General features: G+C 34.0%; 1 protein-coding gene across 1 annotated transcript; it reads left to right on the forward strand.

Moving 5' to 3' along the window:
- Positions 1–2,527: 2,527 nt before the first annotated feature.
- Positions 2,528–15,658, forward strand: LOC136229284 (uncharacterized). The gene is made up of 12 exons (XM_066017968.1): positions 2,528–2,636; positions 3,457–4,897; positions 5,167–5,171; positions 7,228–7,402; positions 8,587–8,647; positions 8,762–8,860; positions 10,047–10,141; positions 10,326–10,439; positions 11,613–11,680; positions 12,452–12,562; positions 13,298–13,523; positions 15,317–15,658. The coding sequence occupies exons 2-12, from the start codon at positions 3,569–3,571 to the stop codon at positions 15,425–15,427; spliced, it is 2,394 nt and encodes a 797-aa protein (XP_065874040.1). The 5' UTR covers positions 2,528–2,636; positions 3,457–3,568; the 3' UTR covers positions 15,428–15,658.
- The last annotated feature ends 873 nt before the right edge of the window (positions 15,659–16,531 follow it).

Below are 16,531 nucleotides of genomic sequence, written 5' to 3' on the forward strand. Positions count from 1 at the left end.
TTTAAATTTCAAGAAAAAACAAATACTATACATTCATATTTTTGCTAAATTATCCTAAGTATGTATATCTATATATATTTCGCATATGCATTTGAGAAATTATTAATTTATAGAGCTAATAATACAATGTATTTATAAAAAGTTGTTCCAGAAAATTATTATTTTATTAATTTATTAAAATTGATCATTTTTTGAACTGACTCAAGTCGGGACCAGAAGAAATTATTATTTTAAAGAGTTTATTAATTTATCGAGTATTAATTTATAGAGGTTTTACTGTAATTTTCTGTTTTTTTTTTCTTTTCAAATCTTGCTCTGACTTTAATGATTTACCCTTTGTCTTTAGCTTAATCAGATTTGGGTTTCCAAAATATCAAGCATTTTTAGGAAAAAATTTAAAGTTCCGGATACTTTAATGTTACTTAATATGGGTTAAATGCACTATTAGTATGGTTGTCTCAAAACGGTCATTCAACTTCAATTTGCTTCAATAAAATCACTCAATTTTGAGTTTTGTCTCAATTAGGTGACTTTGGCGATTTCAGTAATTAAAAAGCATCGGAATGATGACATACGTGACATGTCTACATGAATTAACTCAAATATCTGGCCGAAATAACACGTGACATCCACGTATGCGCCACATGGCTATCACATGTCGGTTATTTTTATGAAAAAAATAAAACTTATTTTTTTTTCATAAAAATAACCAACACGTGGATGTCATGTGTCATTTTGGTCAGAAATCTGGGTTGACTCATGTTATATGTAACCTACGTCATTATTTTGATGATTTTTAATCACCGAAATCATTAGAGTGGTCTAATTGAGATAAAACTCAAAGTTGAGTGATTTTATTGAGACAACTTGAAGTTGAGTGACCAGTTTGAGACAACCATATAACTTCAGTGACCAATGATGCATTTAACCCTTCTTCATATATATATATATATTGAATGTGTTTTAATTAGGGTGAGCATGGATTGTAGATTTTTGAACTAGATTGAATATCTTAATAAAAAAATCCATAATTGAATTGAATCATTAATTTTTTAGGTACTTTTTTCAAAATTTCGATAACATAAGCCTAAAATTGATCTTATTTGAAAACATTAGGATTAAGTTTGTACGATTTCGTATTTTAGGACTAAATCTACACACCCTATTAGGATCAAATTTTATCATTATCCCTTTTATAAACTAAAACTACTCTAGATATAGACGACTTTTAGTGGACTTGTGCCCGACTGAACCTAAAATCATTTTTTTCCTGGGATAATGTATCAAAATAGGCCTATGGTTTTTGAGAAAGTATCAATTTAAGCCCTACGTACAAAATAGCACCAATATAGGCTTTCCGTTTAATATATTCATATTACTCCGTTAAGTTCTGATTTATCTCCATGTACAATTGATAGAACTTAACAGAGTAATATAAATGACGTAGCACGTTCCGTTATCGAGACCTAAATTGGTACATTTTTTAAACGTCAAGCCTATATTCACTGTTCAAAACTAAGACCGTCTAGACCGCCTATGCGTTCGAAATTAAGAATCCGCCGCAATTTTTTTCGATTTGTCCCTCTAGGTGTTTTTGTGGCCCCTAAGCGATTTTTATCCTTTTGGGCTCCGCCTAAGCGATGATGAAACAAAAACATTTTTTATTATGAATTTATTTGTTTTCTCTATTATAATTCACTCTCGAGTTGTTTCAATGATATTGTTGTTGAAATGTGTTGATGTTTGCTAATTTTTAAAGATACATATTACAAATATACGTGTTTTTTTTATATTCAATAATTTTATATTATTATTTTTAGATAGTATAATATATATTTTAATTGAATTTATATATCAATTTATTGATTAGTAAATAAAAAACACATAATCCCCGACTAATCCACGATTAATCATCGAGGGTCCTATCCGCCCGACTAACGCCTAACACTTTTTACAACCATGTCTATATTGGTGCTATTTTATACATGGAGCCTAAATCGATACTTTCCAAAAACCATAGACCTATTTTAGTATCTTATCATTTTTTCTTATCTAAGTTCCGTCCATTAAATACGTGTCTACATGGATACTCGAGCTCGTGAACAGGTAGACCACCAAATTTAATTTGGATAATGAATTTAGAGTCAAATACATGAATATCATAATTAAGTATAAAATTACAACTAAGTCATATTACCAAAGTTAATTCTTAATATGTTATTATTTCTTATATATTATGATTTTATACCATAATTTAAACATTATAGATTTCAATTCATAAATCAAAAACCCTAGAAAATATATTCTAGGTTTATAATCTATAAACTTCAATTCTTAAAATATATTAAAAGTACTGATTTTACTAATTTTACATAATCTAAATTTATGACTTGACATAGTTGTAAATAGTTTTTAAAAGATGAATTTTTATGTAATTTTCCCATGAATTTAAGGCCTTTTTTTTTATTGTGGACTGGCTCGGATTTAAAGGGCCCAAACCAAATTTGCTGTGTTCATTAGACAACTTGGCAATGTCATTTTTTAGGAAATATTTCTGTTAATCGAAATATAGATAGTAGTTCAGATACTTGCGACTGCCGGTGGAGTTCTGAGCCAGAGAGAGATTGACGGACATGGTAATCAGTTTCTGCAATTTTTCTTTTTCTCATTTATTCCGTTCCAACTCCTTTCGTGTTCAAACAATTTTTCTTTCGTTTAATTGAGGAAGGATCTGTGAATTATGCTGCAATGGATGCTTATTATTCTCATTATATGTTCATCTGTTTGAATAAGGTCCGAAGTTACTGAATTTGCCCCTCGCGAACTGTACATTCTTGTTTTCCCCTATATTCCTTTTCCTGTCAATTGATTAGTCACTTGTTGCTTAGTTTGACGGAGGTGTTTCCTTCTTCGCTAATGATGAATTTAACTTGTATAGAACTGCTATAAAAGCTTCTAATTTGAAATTAAATTTTCAATTACAACTGTTTTACTTCTCAACGGTGGTGGCATGTGCATTTGAATTCCGTGTTATTTAATTTTTTGATCTTATCCTAGTCTTCTCTGGGCAACAGAAATTTTGCTTTAGGTTTCTATTTGAGTTTTTTTTTGTGTGTTTCCTTTAGTAATTAGACTGAGTATGTACAATCCTTATTTTATAGTTTTAGGTTTTGAGGGATTCTGTTGTTCTTAAATGTATAGGATTTTCTTGCCCTAATCAGGTGGTATGTGCATTTCAATTCCGTTTTAATTTTGTTTTGATGTTATCCTATTCTTCTCTGGGTAACAGAAATTTTGCTTTAGGTTTCTATTTGAATTTTTTGTGTTCCTTTTAGTAATTAGACCGAGTATGTTCAATCCTTATTTTATAGTTTTCATTGGTTTTGAGGGATTCTGTTGTTCTTAAATGTATAGGATTTTCTTGCCCTAATCAGGTTTCAACTCTTCTTTCTGCAGTGATTACAGCGCAAATACTCCAGTTATCACAGGATATCTCAAATATATCCTTGCTGTATATCTTATAAAGCTTCCTGTTGATTTAGTTATATAATTGTATTTACTTGTAGCAATGAGTAGTGCTCCTAAAAGAACTCATGATGAGGTTGGTAACTCATCTTCTTCTAAATATCCACATGATGAAACAAGCCCATACCCTAAGCTTACATCTGCAGTTTCAAGTGACTATCATGCTTCCTTCGATATGTCTCCGGATGCCCGAATTATAAAGTTTCCTCGCATTGAATCTCGCGAGGCTGATAGAAGATCGCCTTTGCATTCTGTATATCGAGTACCTTCATCCTCAAACGATTTGCATATGGATGCTCATATTGCTTCAGAAAGCAGGCCAGAATCATTGTCAAGGGATTCCAAGGATAGTAGAGACTACAGAGTTGAAAGCCGAGATTTGAGGACTGAAGCAAGAGAACTCCACAGTGATGTAAAGAGGGATTCCCAAAGTGCCAAAAGTGAGAAGGATTCAAGGTTTGAGAGTAGATTAGATGATAATAAGGATTTAAAATATGAGAAAGACTTGTATAGTGATCTCAAGAATGATAATAAGGCGGAGAAGGACGGTTTTACTATGGCAGCTGGTTGGGGGAATTGGAAAGATTCAAAAGAATACCATAGTAGAGGTAAGGGATATTCTGAATCTTGGCATATACCTCGTGGTAACTCACAGGTCCCAATTGAAATTGGAAAGGAAGGCGCATTGATTGAAGACAAGGACTATACAGAAACACATGAGACAGTTGGTGAGAACAAGGTTGATTTGAAAGGTGAAGATCGGCTTAAAGATAAGGACAGGAAAAGGAAAGAAGTAAAACATCGGGAATGGGGAGATAGAGACAAGGAAAGAAGTGATCGTAGAAGCAATATTCAAGTGGGTGCTGCCAGTGTTGAGGGCAAAGAATCAATGAGAGAAGATAGAGAAACAGAGAGGTGGGAGAAGGAGAGGAAGGATCTTCCAAAGGACAGAGATAGGATAAAAGAGAGAGAAAAGGACCATATCAAGAGAGAATCATGGAGTGGGGTGGATAAAGAGGGTTTGCACAATGAGAAAGAATCAGGTGATGGTTCTGTCAGAGTGACAGAACAAGAAAATATGGCTACAGAGCAGAAAAGGCAGAAAGAATTGGATGCTTGGAAAAATGTTGATAGAGAAGCTAGAGACAGGAGAAAAGAAAGAGATACTGATGCGGAAGGAGATAGACGGACCAGGTTGTACGAAAAAGAATCAGATGATGGATGTGCAGATGGTGAGGGACCAGAAAGGGACAGGGAAAATTTCAACTATGGAGTTCAGCAACGTAAGAGAATGCTACGGCCTAGAGGCAGCCCTCAAGTGACAAATCGAGACTCCCGGTTTAGGTCTCGTACTCAAGATAATGAAGGGTTTGTCTTACTGTCTTTGCTTCTGGTTGATAAACCTTAAATTAGGATGAAATTATGCTAAGTTTTCTAACTGTTTAATTCTTTTGGAAAAGAGGAACTAAGTTGCCTTTTTTCTCTTTCTTAAATGTTCATTGGATATGTAGCCATTATCTTAGTTGTTATGCAAACGACTTACTGAGCGCCTGCTTGCAGATTTTTAGGCTAATAATAAAAAAAATAAGTTATTTTCTCCATTAAAAATGGCGGCCCAGTGCACTACGCGTCCCCACTAAGCAAGGGTCCGGGGAGGGATCCCACCACAAGGGCGTGTTGGGGGCAAGCCTTCCCCTGCCATTGTGGAAAATATATTCGATTGCTGATTCTTCATTTTAGCTTCATTTTTTGTAAATGATGACTCTTTTTCCTATTGTCAAAGTGATACGCCATTGACTTTGTAATTAGGGAAAATATAGTGGAGACTTTTATCATAAATAATAAAATTTATTAGTTTTTTCAGTAGTACCTTAATGTTAATTACTCTTAAACTCAATAAGAGTCTTCTAACTCATGCTATTTAGCTACTTTGTTGTAGATGGTGTCTGTTAAATGCCAGAATTATGGAGTGGATGCATTAGGTTTCAGCTCACGCTGTCTAGAAATAGATCTGGTTTAGTGTTAGGTCTGAATTTGAGGAAAAGCTGGGGAAAAATAAGGAAAACACTTGACATGGTACTTTATGTGGTTTCAAAAACTTAAAATCCTTTATGGGCCCGGTTTGAGTTTGGAAGAAAAACTTAGCATTTAATTTTGTTGTGTTAGCCTGTTGTGAAACTTGAGCCTAACTCCATCCCAGAAAGTAACATAGGGAAGTCTCTTAACATGGTATAGCTACCTAGTTCATTGTTATTCATTACCTTCTATGAAGTAGGACATTTTAGGGTAAAAATTCCATGTCTGTGACAGCAATACCAATAATTTTCCAGATATGGGCAGGAAGGAACAAATACTTCAGTGGTTTAGGGTTAAAAATAAATATTAGTAGAGGAATAGAGCAGAACGAAAAAAAAGAATGGTCATAGTCGTTGATGGAAACTAAAGATTGTGGACAAGGAATTGCAACGCTCTCATTTACCGAGTCTTAGTATTGTCAGAGTAAAGCCTTGTTAATTTGAATTGACTTGGTGGAAAAAGAAGAACATGTAGGCATTTTATTGGCGTTGCCATGATTTCAGCAAGTAATGTTGGTAAAATTACAAATATCAAGATCCTTACTAAAATGTAAGGATTGCATCTATTGAGTTGAGATATTCCATGCATGTTGATTTCATAGACATATAGTGCTTCTGATTTTTTAATAGTTTGTGGGGTAAGTATAATAATGCATCAGTGAGTCTCCAACTGTATATTTCTACTTTTTTTTTTAATTAATTCATAAATTATAGGATATCATTTGAAGTTTGTTGACAGGTTAACATTCTGAGATAATGTTAATTTGATTTATTGAATCTAACCTAAATTTTTCTCTATCTCCTGTTTTCCTCTAAAATAAGGTTTGACATGTGCATTATGATATATATGAAAGAGAGATTAACAGCAAGGTCTTTCGAAGTTTTTGTTGTAATGATTTTTCCCAATGTTTCTTGTGAGTGAAATTGGTGTAATAAAGCAAGAAGAATTTTTAAGAGAATGAATTTTATTTTCAAACGTGGGTTTTATGCTCATTGAACCTTGGAAGTGCTTTTTTTATTGTCAACTTTATGATTTAGAAAGCAATATTTTGGAATTATTTTTCTGTCAAGGGGAACTTCTTTTTTATGGTTTGCAATGCTTGGATAAAGGTGTACTAACTTTCTGCTGCTTTATTTTGCAGATCTCAAGGTGAGAAATTTCATTTCATTTTATGGGGTTGCATGATGTGTTGAACAGGAGCTTATAACTGGGATCCTGATACTGGTTTCCAATTAAACTATCTGGTCTGTATAACTCTAGTTTACCTCTGCCGCGACTTGTAATACAATAGTATAATTCTATTCTTAATTTAAGAATTTTTTCCGGATATAATGCTAAATTGGAAGTCACTTTTTCCAGTGAAGATTTCAGGCTTGTTTCAATTAGTGGTCATTGGCTATGATGATTTACAGTGAGAATAGTATCACCCCACCCAATTTCTGATGCTAATAAATCTTTCTTGAAATTCTATTTTTATATATATAGCAAGTGCTCTTTAATGTGTTTTGGCCTATTTGGCTAACTTGTTTCAATCATATCAATTCATACTCCTGTTTTGGTTCTGTGTATATGTGCTATTAAGTTACTCTGCATCGCCATTAATTCAATTGTAGTTGGTGCTTCAAGCAAATCGGAGGTGTCATCCGTTGTTTATAAAGTTGGTGAATGCATGCAAGATTTAATAAAGTTATGGAAGGAGTATGAATCATTCCAGACGGAAAAAAATGATGAAAGTAATCAGAATGGTCCAACTCTTGAAATTAGGATTCCTGCTGAACATGTCACTGCTACAAATCGCCAAGTAAGAACCTGTTCATTTTGGAGCTGTTGCTCATATTATTAGAGTGTATACTGTTAAGTTCACCAGAAGCTCCTGATAGGGGGTGGTGCATGATATCATCCTGATAGCCTAAGGTGGTTTACATTATTAAACAGGCAATTATGTTGCTGTTTGTCCCAGGAGAGTTGCTGTTCCTGCTGTTTGAGCTTTTTTCCTTTGTTTTTGTTGTGCTGTAATTTTTCTTCATTTGCAATACAAAAAAAAAAAAAAAACAGCCAATTATGTAATTGGGTTTTCCTGTTATAATTTTATAAGGAATAAACCGAATTTTTTTTCATATTATAATATCGTAATCTTCTGCTTCTTTAAAATAGTTATTTTGATTCTGTACCTGTTTAAGATTGTAAACATGTAGGAGGCTGTTTGCAGAAGTAGGCATGCTAGCTGAACCTTGTGCGATATTGCGTTCTTGCTCTTTTCTACTCTGTTTCGTGTGTCTATGCAGTTCTAATTGATCTGCTCACGTGGTGTTTATGCATTTGCTATCCTTATGTCATGGACATGCTTTAATTATTCTCTCCCCTCTCTCTGACTGCCCTCAGACGAACAAAATTAATTATGAATGGTAGTGTAAATAATGATTTGGGCAACACATGTGACTGAGAGATGAACTTTTTAACACTTTAGTTTTTATGAAAGGTGTCTCCAATTTTAAAAGCTTAAATATAAGCTTTCAGCCTTTTTTTCTAATTCAGGTTTTACATATACATATAGCTAGAAATGTGTTAGTTCAAAGAATTGTGTATATCTTAAAAAAACAGAGTGGTAAAGTGTTTATTGGTTCCTGGCTGAATATAATATCGGTGATAAATGCATCTTGTATAATAGTCGTTATGTTTGTTACTTGTTTGTATTTGAGGGACAATTTTTTAGTGGGGTAACATTGGTTCAGTGTTTAAGCACTTCCAAATTCATGCACTGTTACTAAAAGAAAGACTGTTAACAACCATCAGTTGTATTAAAACCTGTTTATGTTTCGTAATTATGCAGTCTTCTGATATCCAATATTAGCATTGTAGATTTTTACGCTGTAGTTGTTTTTCGTCATTCAATCTAGCTCATCTTAGCTTGAGAGGAGCTTACTATTCGCTTTCTTAAAAGTTTGGTTATTTCTATTTCTAACTTCGCTTAGCTCATTTCTGCAGGTAAGAGGTGGCCAGCTATGGGGAACAGATATATACACAGATGACTCTGATCTCGTTGCTGGTATGTGATTATAAGATGGAGAGTTCTCAGCTAATTTTCCCCTTGTCTATAAAATATTAGAATTTAGTGACATTTTGATGCAAAAAGAACTATTCATGTTGTGACCTATTGCAGTTCTCATGCATACTGGCTACTGCCGGCCGACTGCTTCTCCTCCACCACCTGCCATCCAAGAGCTGTGTGCCACGATTCGAGTTTTGCCTCCACAAGATAGTAAGCCCTTCAACTCTAGCTCTTTACTTGTGAGATCTCTGTTTTGTTGTAAATCTAGTGTGGAGTTATACGTGTAAATGCTATATATTGCCTCTGCATTACTCAATTACATGGCTACGATCTGTTAAAAATATCAACTATGGAATACAATATGTACTTTAAAACGTGGTAATATGGTTGTGATTGAGGGGGCAGTGGAAACCATTGTTTGCTATGAGATAAAGGATCACCAAATTGGACCAGAAACTCTCGAAAAAGCAAACTCAGTCATAAACAGATCAGCTAATTATTGGTGGATTGATCCATCTGAAGACAAAAAAAAAAAATGGACACATGAAAGCATTTTGGTTCGTGAGCTGTTTAAATTCATGGCTTAAAATTAGTAAAAAAAAGAATATTATAAATATAAGAGATTTTTGGATTTCCTTCATCTTTTACGCTTTTTTCTCTCATCAACTGCCAAAAATCGATTCCTTATGTAATCGGCTCCGGTACCGGCCAGTCATATTTGGAGTGTCTTTGTTTCTTCACATAAATAACTTTGATCTTTGTCAAACATACTTCAAATCCTTTTCTTATTCAAAGCCCAAAGAATTGATCTCTAATCCTTTCCTTATACAAAACCGAAAAGATTAGTTTCAAATTCATTTTTATGCCAAACACCAACAATTAGATGAGTTTTGCTTTAAATCTCGGCATGATTTTCGTACAGGTAATTACTACCATTATCATTTTTCTTCTTCTTTTTTTTAGGTAGTTACATCTTTTTATTTCCTTTAACTTTGAATCTAGCTCAAAATGGGAGGAGAGCTGAACTCCAAAATGACGTCTAAACTTTCTGCATGGAAATAAAATTTAATCTATTTTATCTTTCTCTTTTGTTTCCAATACAAGACTTGAATTTTTGATTGAACGGAAAGTCCTTTACTGATTGTCAACTCTCTGATACTGAGTTAAAAATTAACAAAAAGAAAAGAGGGAGACATTGTTCATTACTGTCACTACTAACACTTGTATATTATTGGATATGGTGAAATCACAAATGATTCCCTTCTGTATATCAGGCTCTGACAAACCTGAATGAGTAGATTATTGACTTCTTGTTCTTGTTCTGCAAATCTAGAATCTATATTACATTTATGCTTGGTGTTGTTATATTAGTGTTGTAACTCTGGTATATGTATAGGCTACACTTCTATGCTGAGAAATAATGTTCGTTCCCGTGCCTGGGGAGCTGGAATTGGCTGCAGTTACCGTGTGGAGCGCTGCTGCATTGTAAAGGTGGGAAAGTACTCATACATTAAGGCTATTATCCATATTTTTGGTTTTATCATATTTTTGCAAATATGCAGTCAATAGCAGCTAATATTGACAATTGGGGGAATATTGATAACATGTAGGCTTTAACACATATAATTGTGCCTTTCTTCTATTACCTTTTTTATGCATTTCGTTTTTATCTCAGAGAGGAGGTGGAACAATTGATCTTGAGCCTTGTCTTACACATACATCAGCTGTAGAGCCCACCCTTGCTCCTGTGGCTGTTGAGCGGACAATGACTACGAGGGCTGCAGCTTCGGTACTTTTGGATTTTTTTTATTTATTCAAATCTATAATTTTTTTCTTCTTACTTGTGAATTTCTGAAATCTCATTTTAGCCTTTTCTTTTTTGGAAAGAATATGTTAGCATTCGTGAAATTGCTAAAACAAATCTTCATTACTATACTTCTGTCCATTAGAGAAATCTCACTGGTACTCTAGTTAGGTGGATTGCAATCTCCTACTTTATAATTTATGGTTTATATTTGGCATGAACAAACATGAAAAATATATGCAAGTTTGATTCCAGATTCTATTTCTGTGCTTTAGAATCTAACAAGACAGGGAGAGTGTATCGATTAATTAATACTTCTATGAAAAGCAGGTAACTTTCCACGATGTAACTGTTTCGTCTGCTGAAAGAGACCTTTAAAAATCTTTTTTTGAAGCATAGAAGCAGCCAAAAACTAGAAGATCCATAGAATTTAAGTAAAATAGAAGGATTCATATGATTTCAGTCACTCTTAAGCATACAATATTTTTAAAAATAAGACCGGAGATACTATATACTCAAATTTTAGACAGTATCGTCTATTTTCACTGTTTGCAACCAAGTTTCCAATTTGTTTGACGTGGTGCAATGTGGGTATAGATAGATAATGCTGGTCATCCTTATTGGAAGTGCAACAATATTGGCAAATTGGCTGCTTCTATAGAATATAGCAATCCTTAAACACTTGTTTTCACTTGGACAACCCGATAAGAAAAAAGCCTTGGCTTTCTATTCCCAATCCTTCACAAATATATCAAAATGAGAGAGCGCATAATGCTTAAGCTTCACTTAAAAACTGTACACAGCTGTTGCACAAGTATAATCAATCAGAATATGAACTATTACACTACTGCATCTCTGTTTCTGATAACTGACTAGACTAGATATCATTCAGTATATTAGTCCATTTCGTTACTTTCTTGAGTTTGTTATTAAGATCATAAAGGTTGATTTGTTTCTTTTGGACTGCCTGGATAGTCGATTTTTCTGCCTGTACTTTCAAGTAATGACAGCTAGAAGAAGACATGCTTGTGGTACATGTTTTCAAATAATAATTTGTGTCTAGCATTTAACTTTTTGGTTTTTCTGTCTGCTTGTGTATGGCCAAGTCTCTTTTTCTGCAAATTTTATAAGCCTAACTGTGGATTTATGTTCTTACAGAATGCATTGAGACAACAGAGATTTGTTCGTGAAGTCACTATACAGTACAATCTTTGTAATGAGCCATGGTACGCGTAATAAGTTTCATGACTACGTTATGCTGCTTAAAGATCTTTTCTGGATTTGGAGATATTTAACAGGAAAATAGCCTTCTTATGCTGGCCTGTGTTCTTGTGTCGTGTGAGATGAAGTTGATGAAGAAAGAATAATATTTCTACTATATACAGTTTTAGTTTTCTGCTTTACTCCCTCCGGTCTTTAATATATGCGGTTTAAGGTTTTTCACAAAGACCAATAAAATATTAATTAGACTATCAAAATGACTAATTTACCCTTAATACTTGTCTCCTAAAATTCTAATTTCTATGCAAAATTTCTCTTTCCTCTTAATTACTATGGCTTAATTAGAATTATTTGCATTAATTACTAAACTTCTCTCTTATTATAAATAAGGGTAAATTTGCGAAAATATTGTCAAAAGTGCATTGGTAATACAAAATGACATAAAAAAGACCAAATTGAAAATCCTAAAATGACATCTATTTGAGAATGGAGGGAGTATAATTTTATTTAGAAGCAATTTCTTTGAGATTCGGTGTTTTTGGTGCTTGGTTGCTCCTTATGGAATCCAGACAAGCCAAAATACAGTGGACTTTGTTGTCAATGCTAAATCAACAAGTCTTCACTGTGTCGATAATCTGCATTAGCATAGGTGCTAATTCAAAGAAAAAAATTGTGAAGGGTGTTTGTGTTGGCCTTGTGTTTCCTATTATTGTAGAATAGTTTTATATCTGCTTCTTTCTCTCCTGAATTCTTTGATGCTTGCAAAACGTTTTCAGGATAAAGTACAGCATTAGTATTGTTGCTGACAAAGGTCTGAAAAAGCCCCTTTATACTTCTGCACGTTTGAAGAAGGGAGAAGTTCTGTATTTAGAAACACATTCATGCAGGTATGTTGTTTGCTTATTGCTTACTTATCATGGTGTTCTCAAGCATTTGGGATTGAGAGTGGAATTTTTTGTTCTTTTTTGCCGTTCTTTTCTCGTGAATTCAGCTTTTGTATTGTATTCTTTTGCATGTGTGATGCATTTAGTCATTTTGTCTCGAGCGAAAAAGCTCGGAATTTTTTTTTCTTTCCCCTAAAGTCAATGTTTGGGCTCCTTTCGAGGAAAAACACCTTTTTCTGTTAAGCTCCTGGGCTATTTTTTTCCATAACATTGGGCCATGTACTTGGCCTGCTTTTTATGTTGAGCTTTTGTACTAATATTTTGTAACATTCGGCCCCTCCACTTTTATTTATCGAGTGATTTAACCCTAAATCCCTAATTCAGTGGCATAATTAAAAAAAAGATAGAAAGTACAAGGGTCAAATAGTGTGTTTTTCCTTCGTTTCCATCAGCAGACTCTGATTTGGTTTTAAAATGGGAAAATAAACATTATATTTCCTTTTGCATAACCATATTGGCCTTGATTTTGTAACGGATATTGCATGCTTCAAGGTCGACTTACTGGCACACCCTTTTCTATATCTCAATGTCAGAAATTATTGCTTATTATGTTTTGTGTTTGTCGTGCATATATATACGTGACAGCACAAATGGTATATTTTTATATTTTTAGTTTCAGCTCATTTGTTTTTTTGAGTTACTGATGGCACAAATGTATCTGTGATCTTGAACAATTAGGTATGAGCTTTGTTTTACTGGTGAGAAAATGGTGAAAACTGCACAATTAAATGGACATGAAGAGACAGAGAAATCTCATAATCACCATCAACATTCTTCAAATGGTGAAAAACACGACTCTGATAACATTTTGATCGATGTTTTTCGATGGTCTCGGTGTAAGAAACTCCTTCCGCAGAAGGTCATGCGTTCAGTTGGCATTCCTCTGCCCCTTGACTATCTTGAGGTACTCACACTATGAGCTTTACATCCTAGCAAACTACCTTGCATATCTAGGATCTGAAAAGAGATAATTTTCTTTAAATTTTCCGTCCGTCACCTCAGAATCTACTTGCTTTCATTATAATGTTTATACTGATGCCTGCTTACATGTTCGATAACCATTTGTTAGAGGTGGTAAAAGTATACACGAAATGAAATCGACATGCAATTTTAGTGTTTGTGTTTAGCTTGATAGGTACATGAAATTGACACGCAAATTTTTGGGTTGAGTTAGGTTGACATGCTAACTCGAAAATGACACGGAATGACATGAATATTTAAAATTATTTTTATATACTCCCATATTTTTACATGTCACATTACAATTATTACTTGAAAACACGACTCAAACCTCCTATATTGTTAGGAACACATTATATGACCTCCCAACCTGATATTAACGGATTTTTGGATGGTTAGTGTTAACAGATTAATCTAAAAATGACATTCTGTACATAGTAAAATTACATGTGAACCCAAAACACGGCACTAACCCGAGTAGTTTAACACGACTATGACACAAAAGTTTTTGGGTTGGGTTAGAGTTAGACTCATTTTGACACGACATGAACCCGATAATTTCCACCTCTAATTTGTAGCTTGTATATATTGTGTGGTTGGTTCTTGGTATTGCTCTATTGGTCTTTTCGGAACATTTTTAAGACATGGTTCAGTTGGGGTACCCTTCTGGTATAGAAAAATTGTTGTTTGACAGGTTATGGATCATATTTTCAGAGGGTTGTCTTTCATCTGTCACTGACCTCTCTGGATGAATGGTGTGCTATGTTGTACGGACACAGAAACAGACACGGGAAATGTTATTTCTAAAACATAACCTAGAATAGCCTTCACACAAAACAGACACGGACAGGAAACGCTGAAATACTACTAACATGAAGTGTCCGTGCAACATAGGTGGTGTGCACCTGAGATGTCGTGATGGATATAGTTGTTAGGATCATACGAGTCGCGAGTCGACTCCTACGATTCGATTCATGAAGAATTCCAGTCGTATCTATGGTACGACTCGGAAGCTTCATGAATCGGTCGAGTCACCACCGATTCGGCCGATTCACCGAATATTCGGTCGATTCAGGCCACCATTTAAAAAGAAAATTCATTTTTTAACAACTCAAAAACGTACACAAAAACAAAAAAGTTATGAAACACATAGTTTCAATCAGATGACTCTTCACTTTACAAACTCCAAAACCTTCCCTTTTCTTTTCTATTTATTTGGTATTATCTTGTTCTACTCTTTGGAGGGCGAGCCTTGGCGCAACGGTAAACGTTGTTGTCGTGTGACCAAGAGGTCACGGGTTCGAGTCTTAGGAGCGGCCTCTTGCCAAATAAATTGGCAGGGAAAGGCTTGCCCCCAGTACACCCTTGTGGTGGGACCCCTCCCCGGACCCTCGCTCAGCGGGGACGCGTAGTGCGACCGGGCCGCCCTTTATCTTGTTCTACTCTTTATTCTTTCTATTTTCTATGTTCTGTCTGTCTCTACTTTCTTTTATAACTTGATATAATTTCTATTTAGATATTAAAATTGCATTTTTGGACTAATATTTAAAGTTAAATATGGTTAATATTTTATTTTTTATAGCATTTTGAATTTGATCCGAATCTTACGATTTGATTCGATTCACGAGTCCCGATTCACAAAATGAGATTTCGAGTCACTAGTCGAATCTCGATTTAACAACTATGGATATGATATTGAACTGTGATCTCATTTAAGTAATCTCATTTTATGAACAGGTATTGGAGGAAAACCTGGACTGGGAGGATGTGCAATGGTCACAAACCGGCGTTTGGATTGCCGGAAAAGAATATTCGCTTGCAAGAGTGCATTTTCTTACTCCAAATTAGTTATGTTTTGCAGGTTTCTCTTGTGTGTGCTAGCATATTTTAGAGTGTGACTTTTGAATAATTCAATCATTGAATTGCAAGTTAACTGTCCATTTCTGTTGCTCTTAAAATTAGGCTGTGAATTCCTTACATTGTAACATGGTTTATAGAAAATAGTCGTTTAACATGATATGTTGGATACCGTTATTATTTTATACTACCTATGTTTCATATTACATGTCTTTCTAGACATTTATTTTTGTTTCATATTACATGTCATTTTATATGATCAGTACACGTTATGTCATCTTTTTTTCTGCTATAAAACGAGGGTTTACACAAATTAACTAGAATAATGGACTTATTATAGAATAAATAAATATTGGAATCAATAAATAACGGATAACAATGTCTTTTTTTCCAATATCCTTAATTTCTATATAACTTTTTAAAAAGACATGTAATATGAAACGGAGGGAGTATTATTTAGGTCGTATATAATAATGTGGAATATATATTATTGATTTTATATGTTAAAAAATTAATAGTGACTTTTGAATGATTCAATTATTGAATTGCAAGTTTACAGTCCATCTCTTTTGAAATATTGATCGTATAACACGATTATTATGATTATTATGATACGCTTATATGTGTAGGCATTTCTAATTAAACCTGTCCACGGGTCAGGGTTGGGACAATGAAAATTGATCATAGGTCCAGTTCGGTCCAGACTCGCTAAAGCCTGTCTATTTTTTGAATGGGCTTGGACTGATAAACATAGTACGGGCTGGTCCATCTATTCATTTATATATTTAAATATTTAAATATTTAATTTTAAGGGATAATTATTAATCTAACCCAATCAAGGACCCCAATTTACATATCTAACCCACCTTACTTTCATTTTACCAAATTAGACATTTAAACCCATTTTGGACAAAACTACCCTTATTTTAGTTTGAAGGTTCATCTCCTACCTCCCGCTGCTTCCACTTCGACTTCCTCACCTGACCTTTCCCATTCAACTTCATTGTGGTTCATCTTCTTCAGTTTCAGTTCGTTTCAACTGCATTTTACGTTTTGAATTCATCACTATATATAATCCGGTCAGTTCTTTTCTGC

This window comes from Euphorbia lathyris, chromosome 5 (assembly GCF_963576675.1).
Source record: "Euphorbia lathyris chromosome 5, ddEupLath1.1, whole genome shotgun sequence".
NCBI lineage: Eukaryota > Viridiplantae > Streptophyta > Magnoliopsida > Malpighiales > Euphorbiaceae > Euphorbia > Euphorbia lathyris.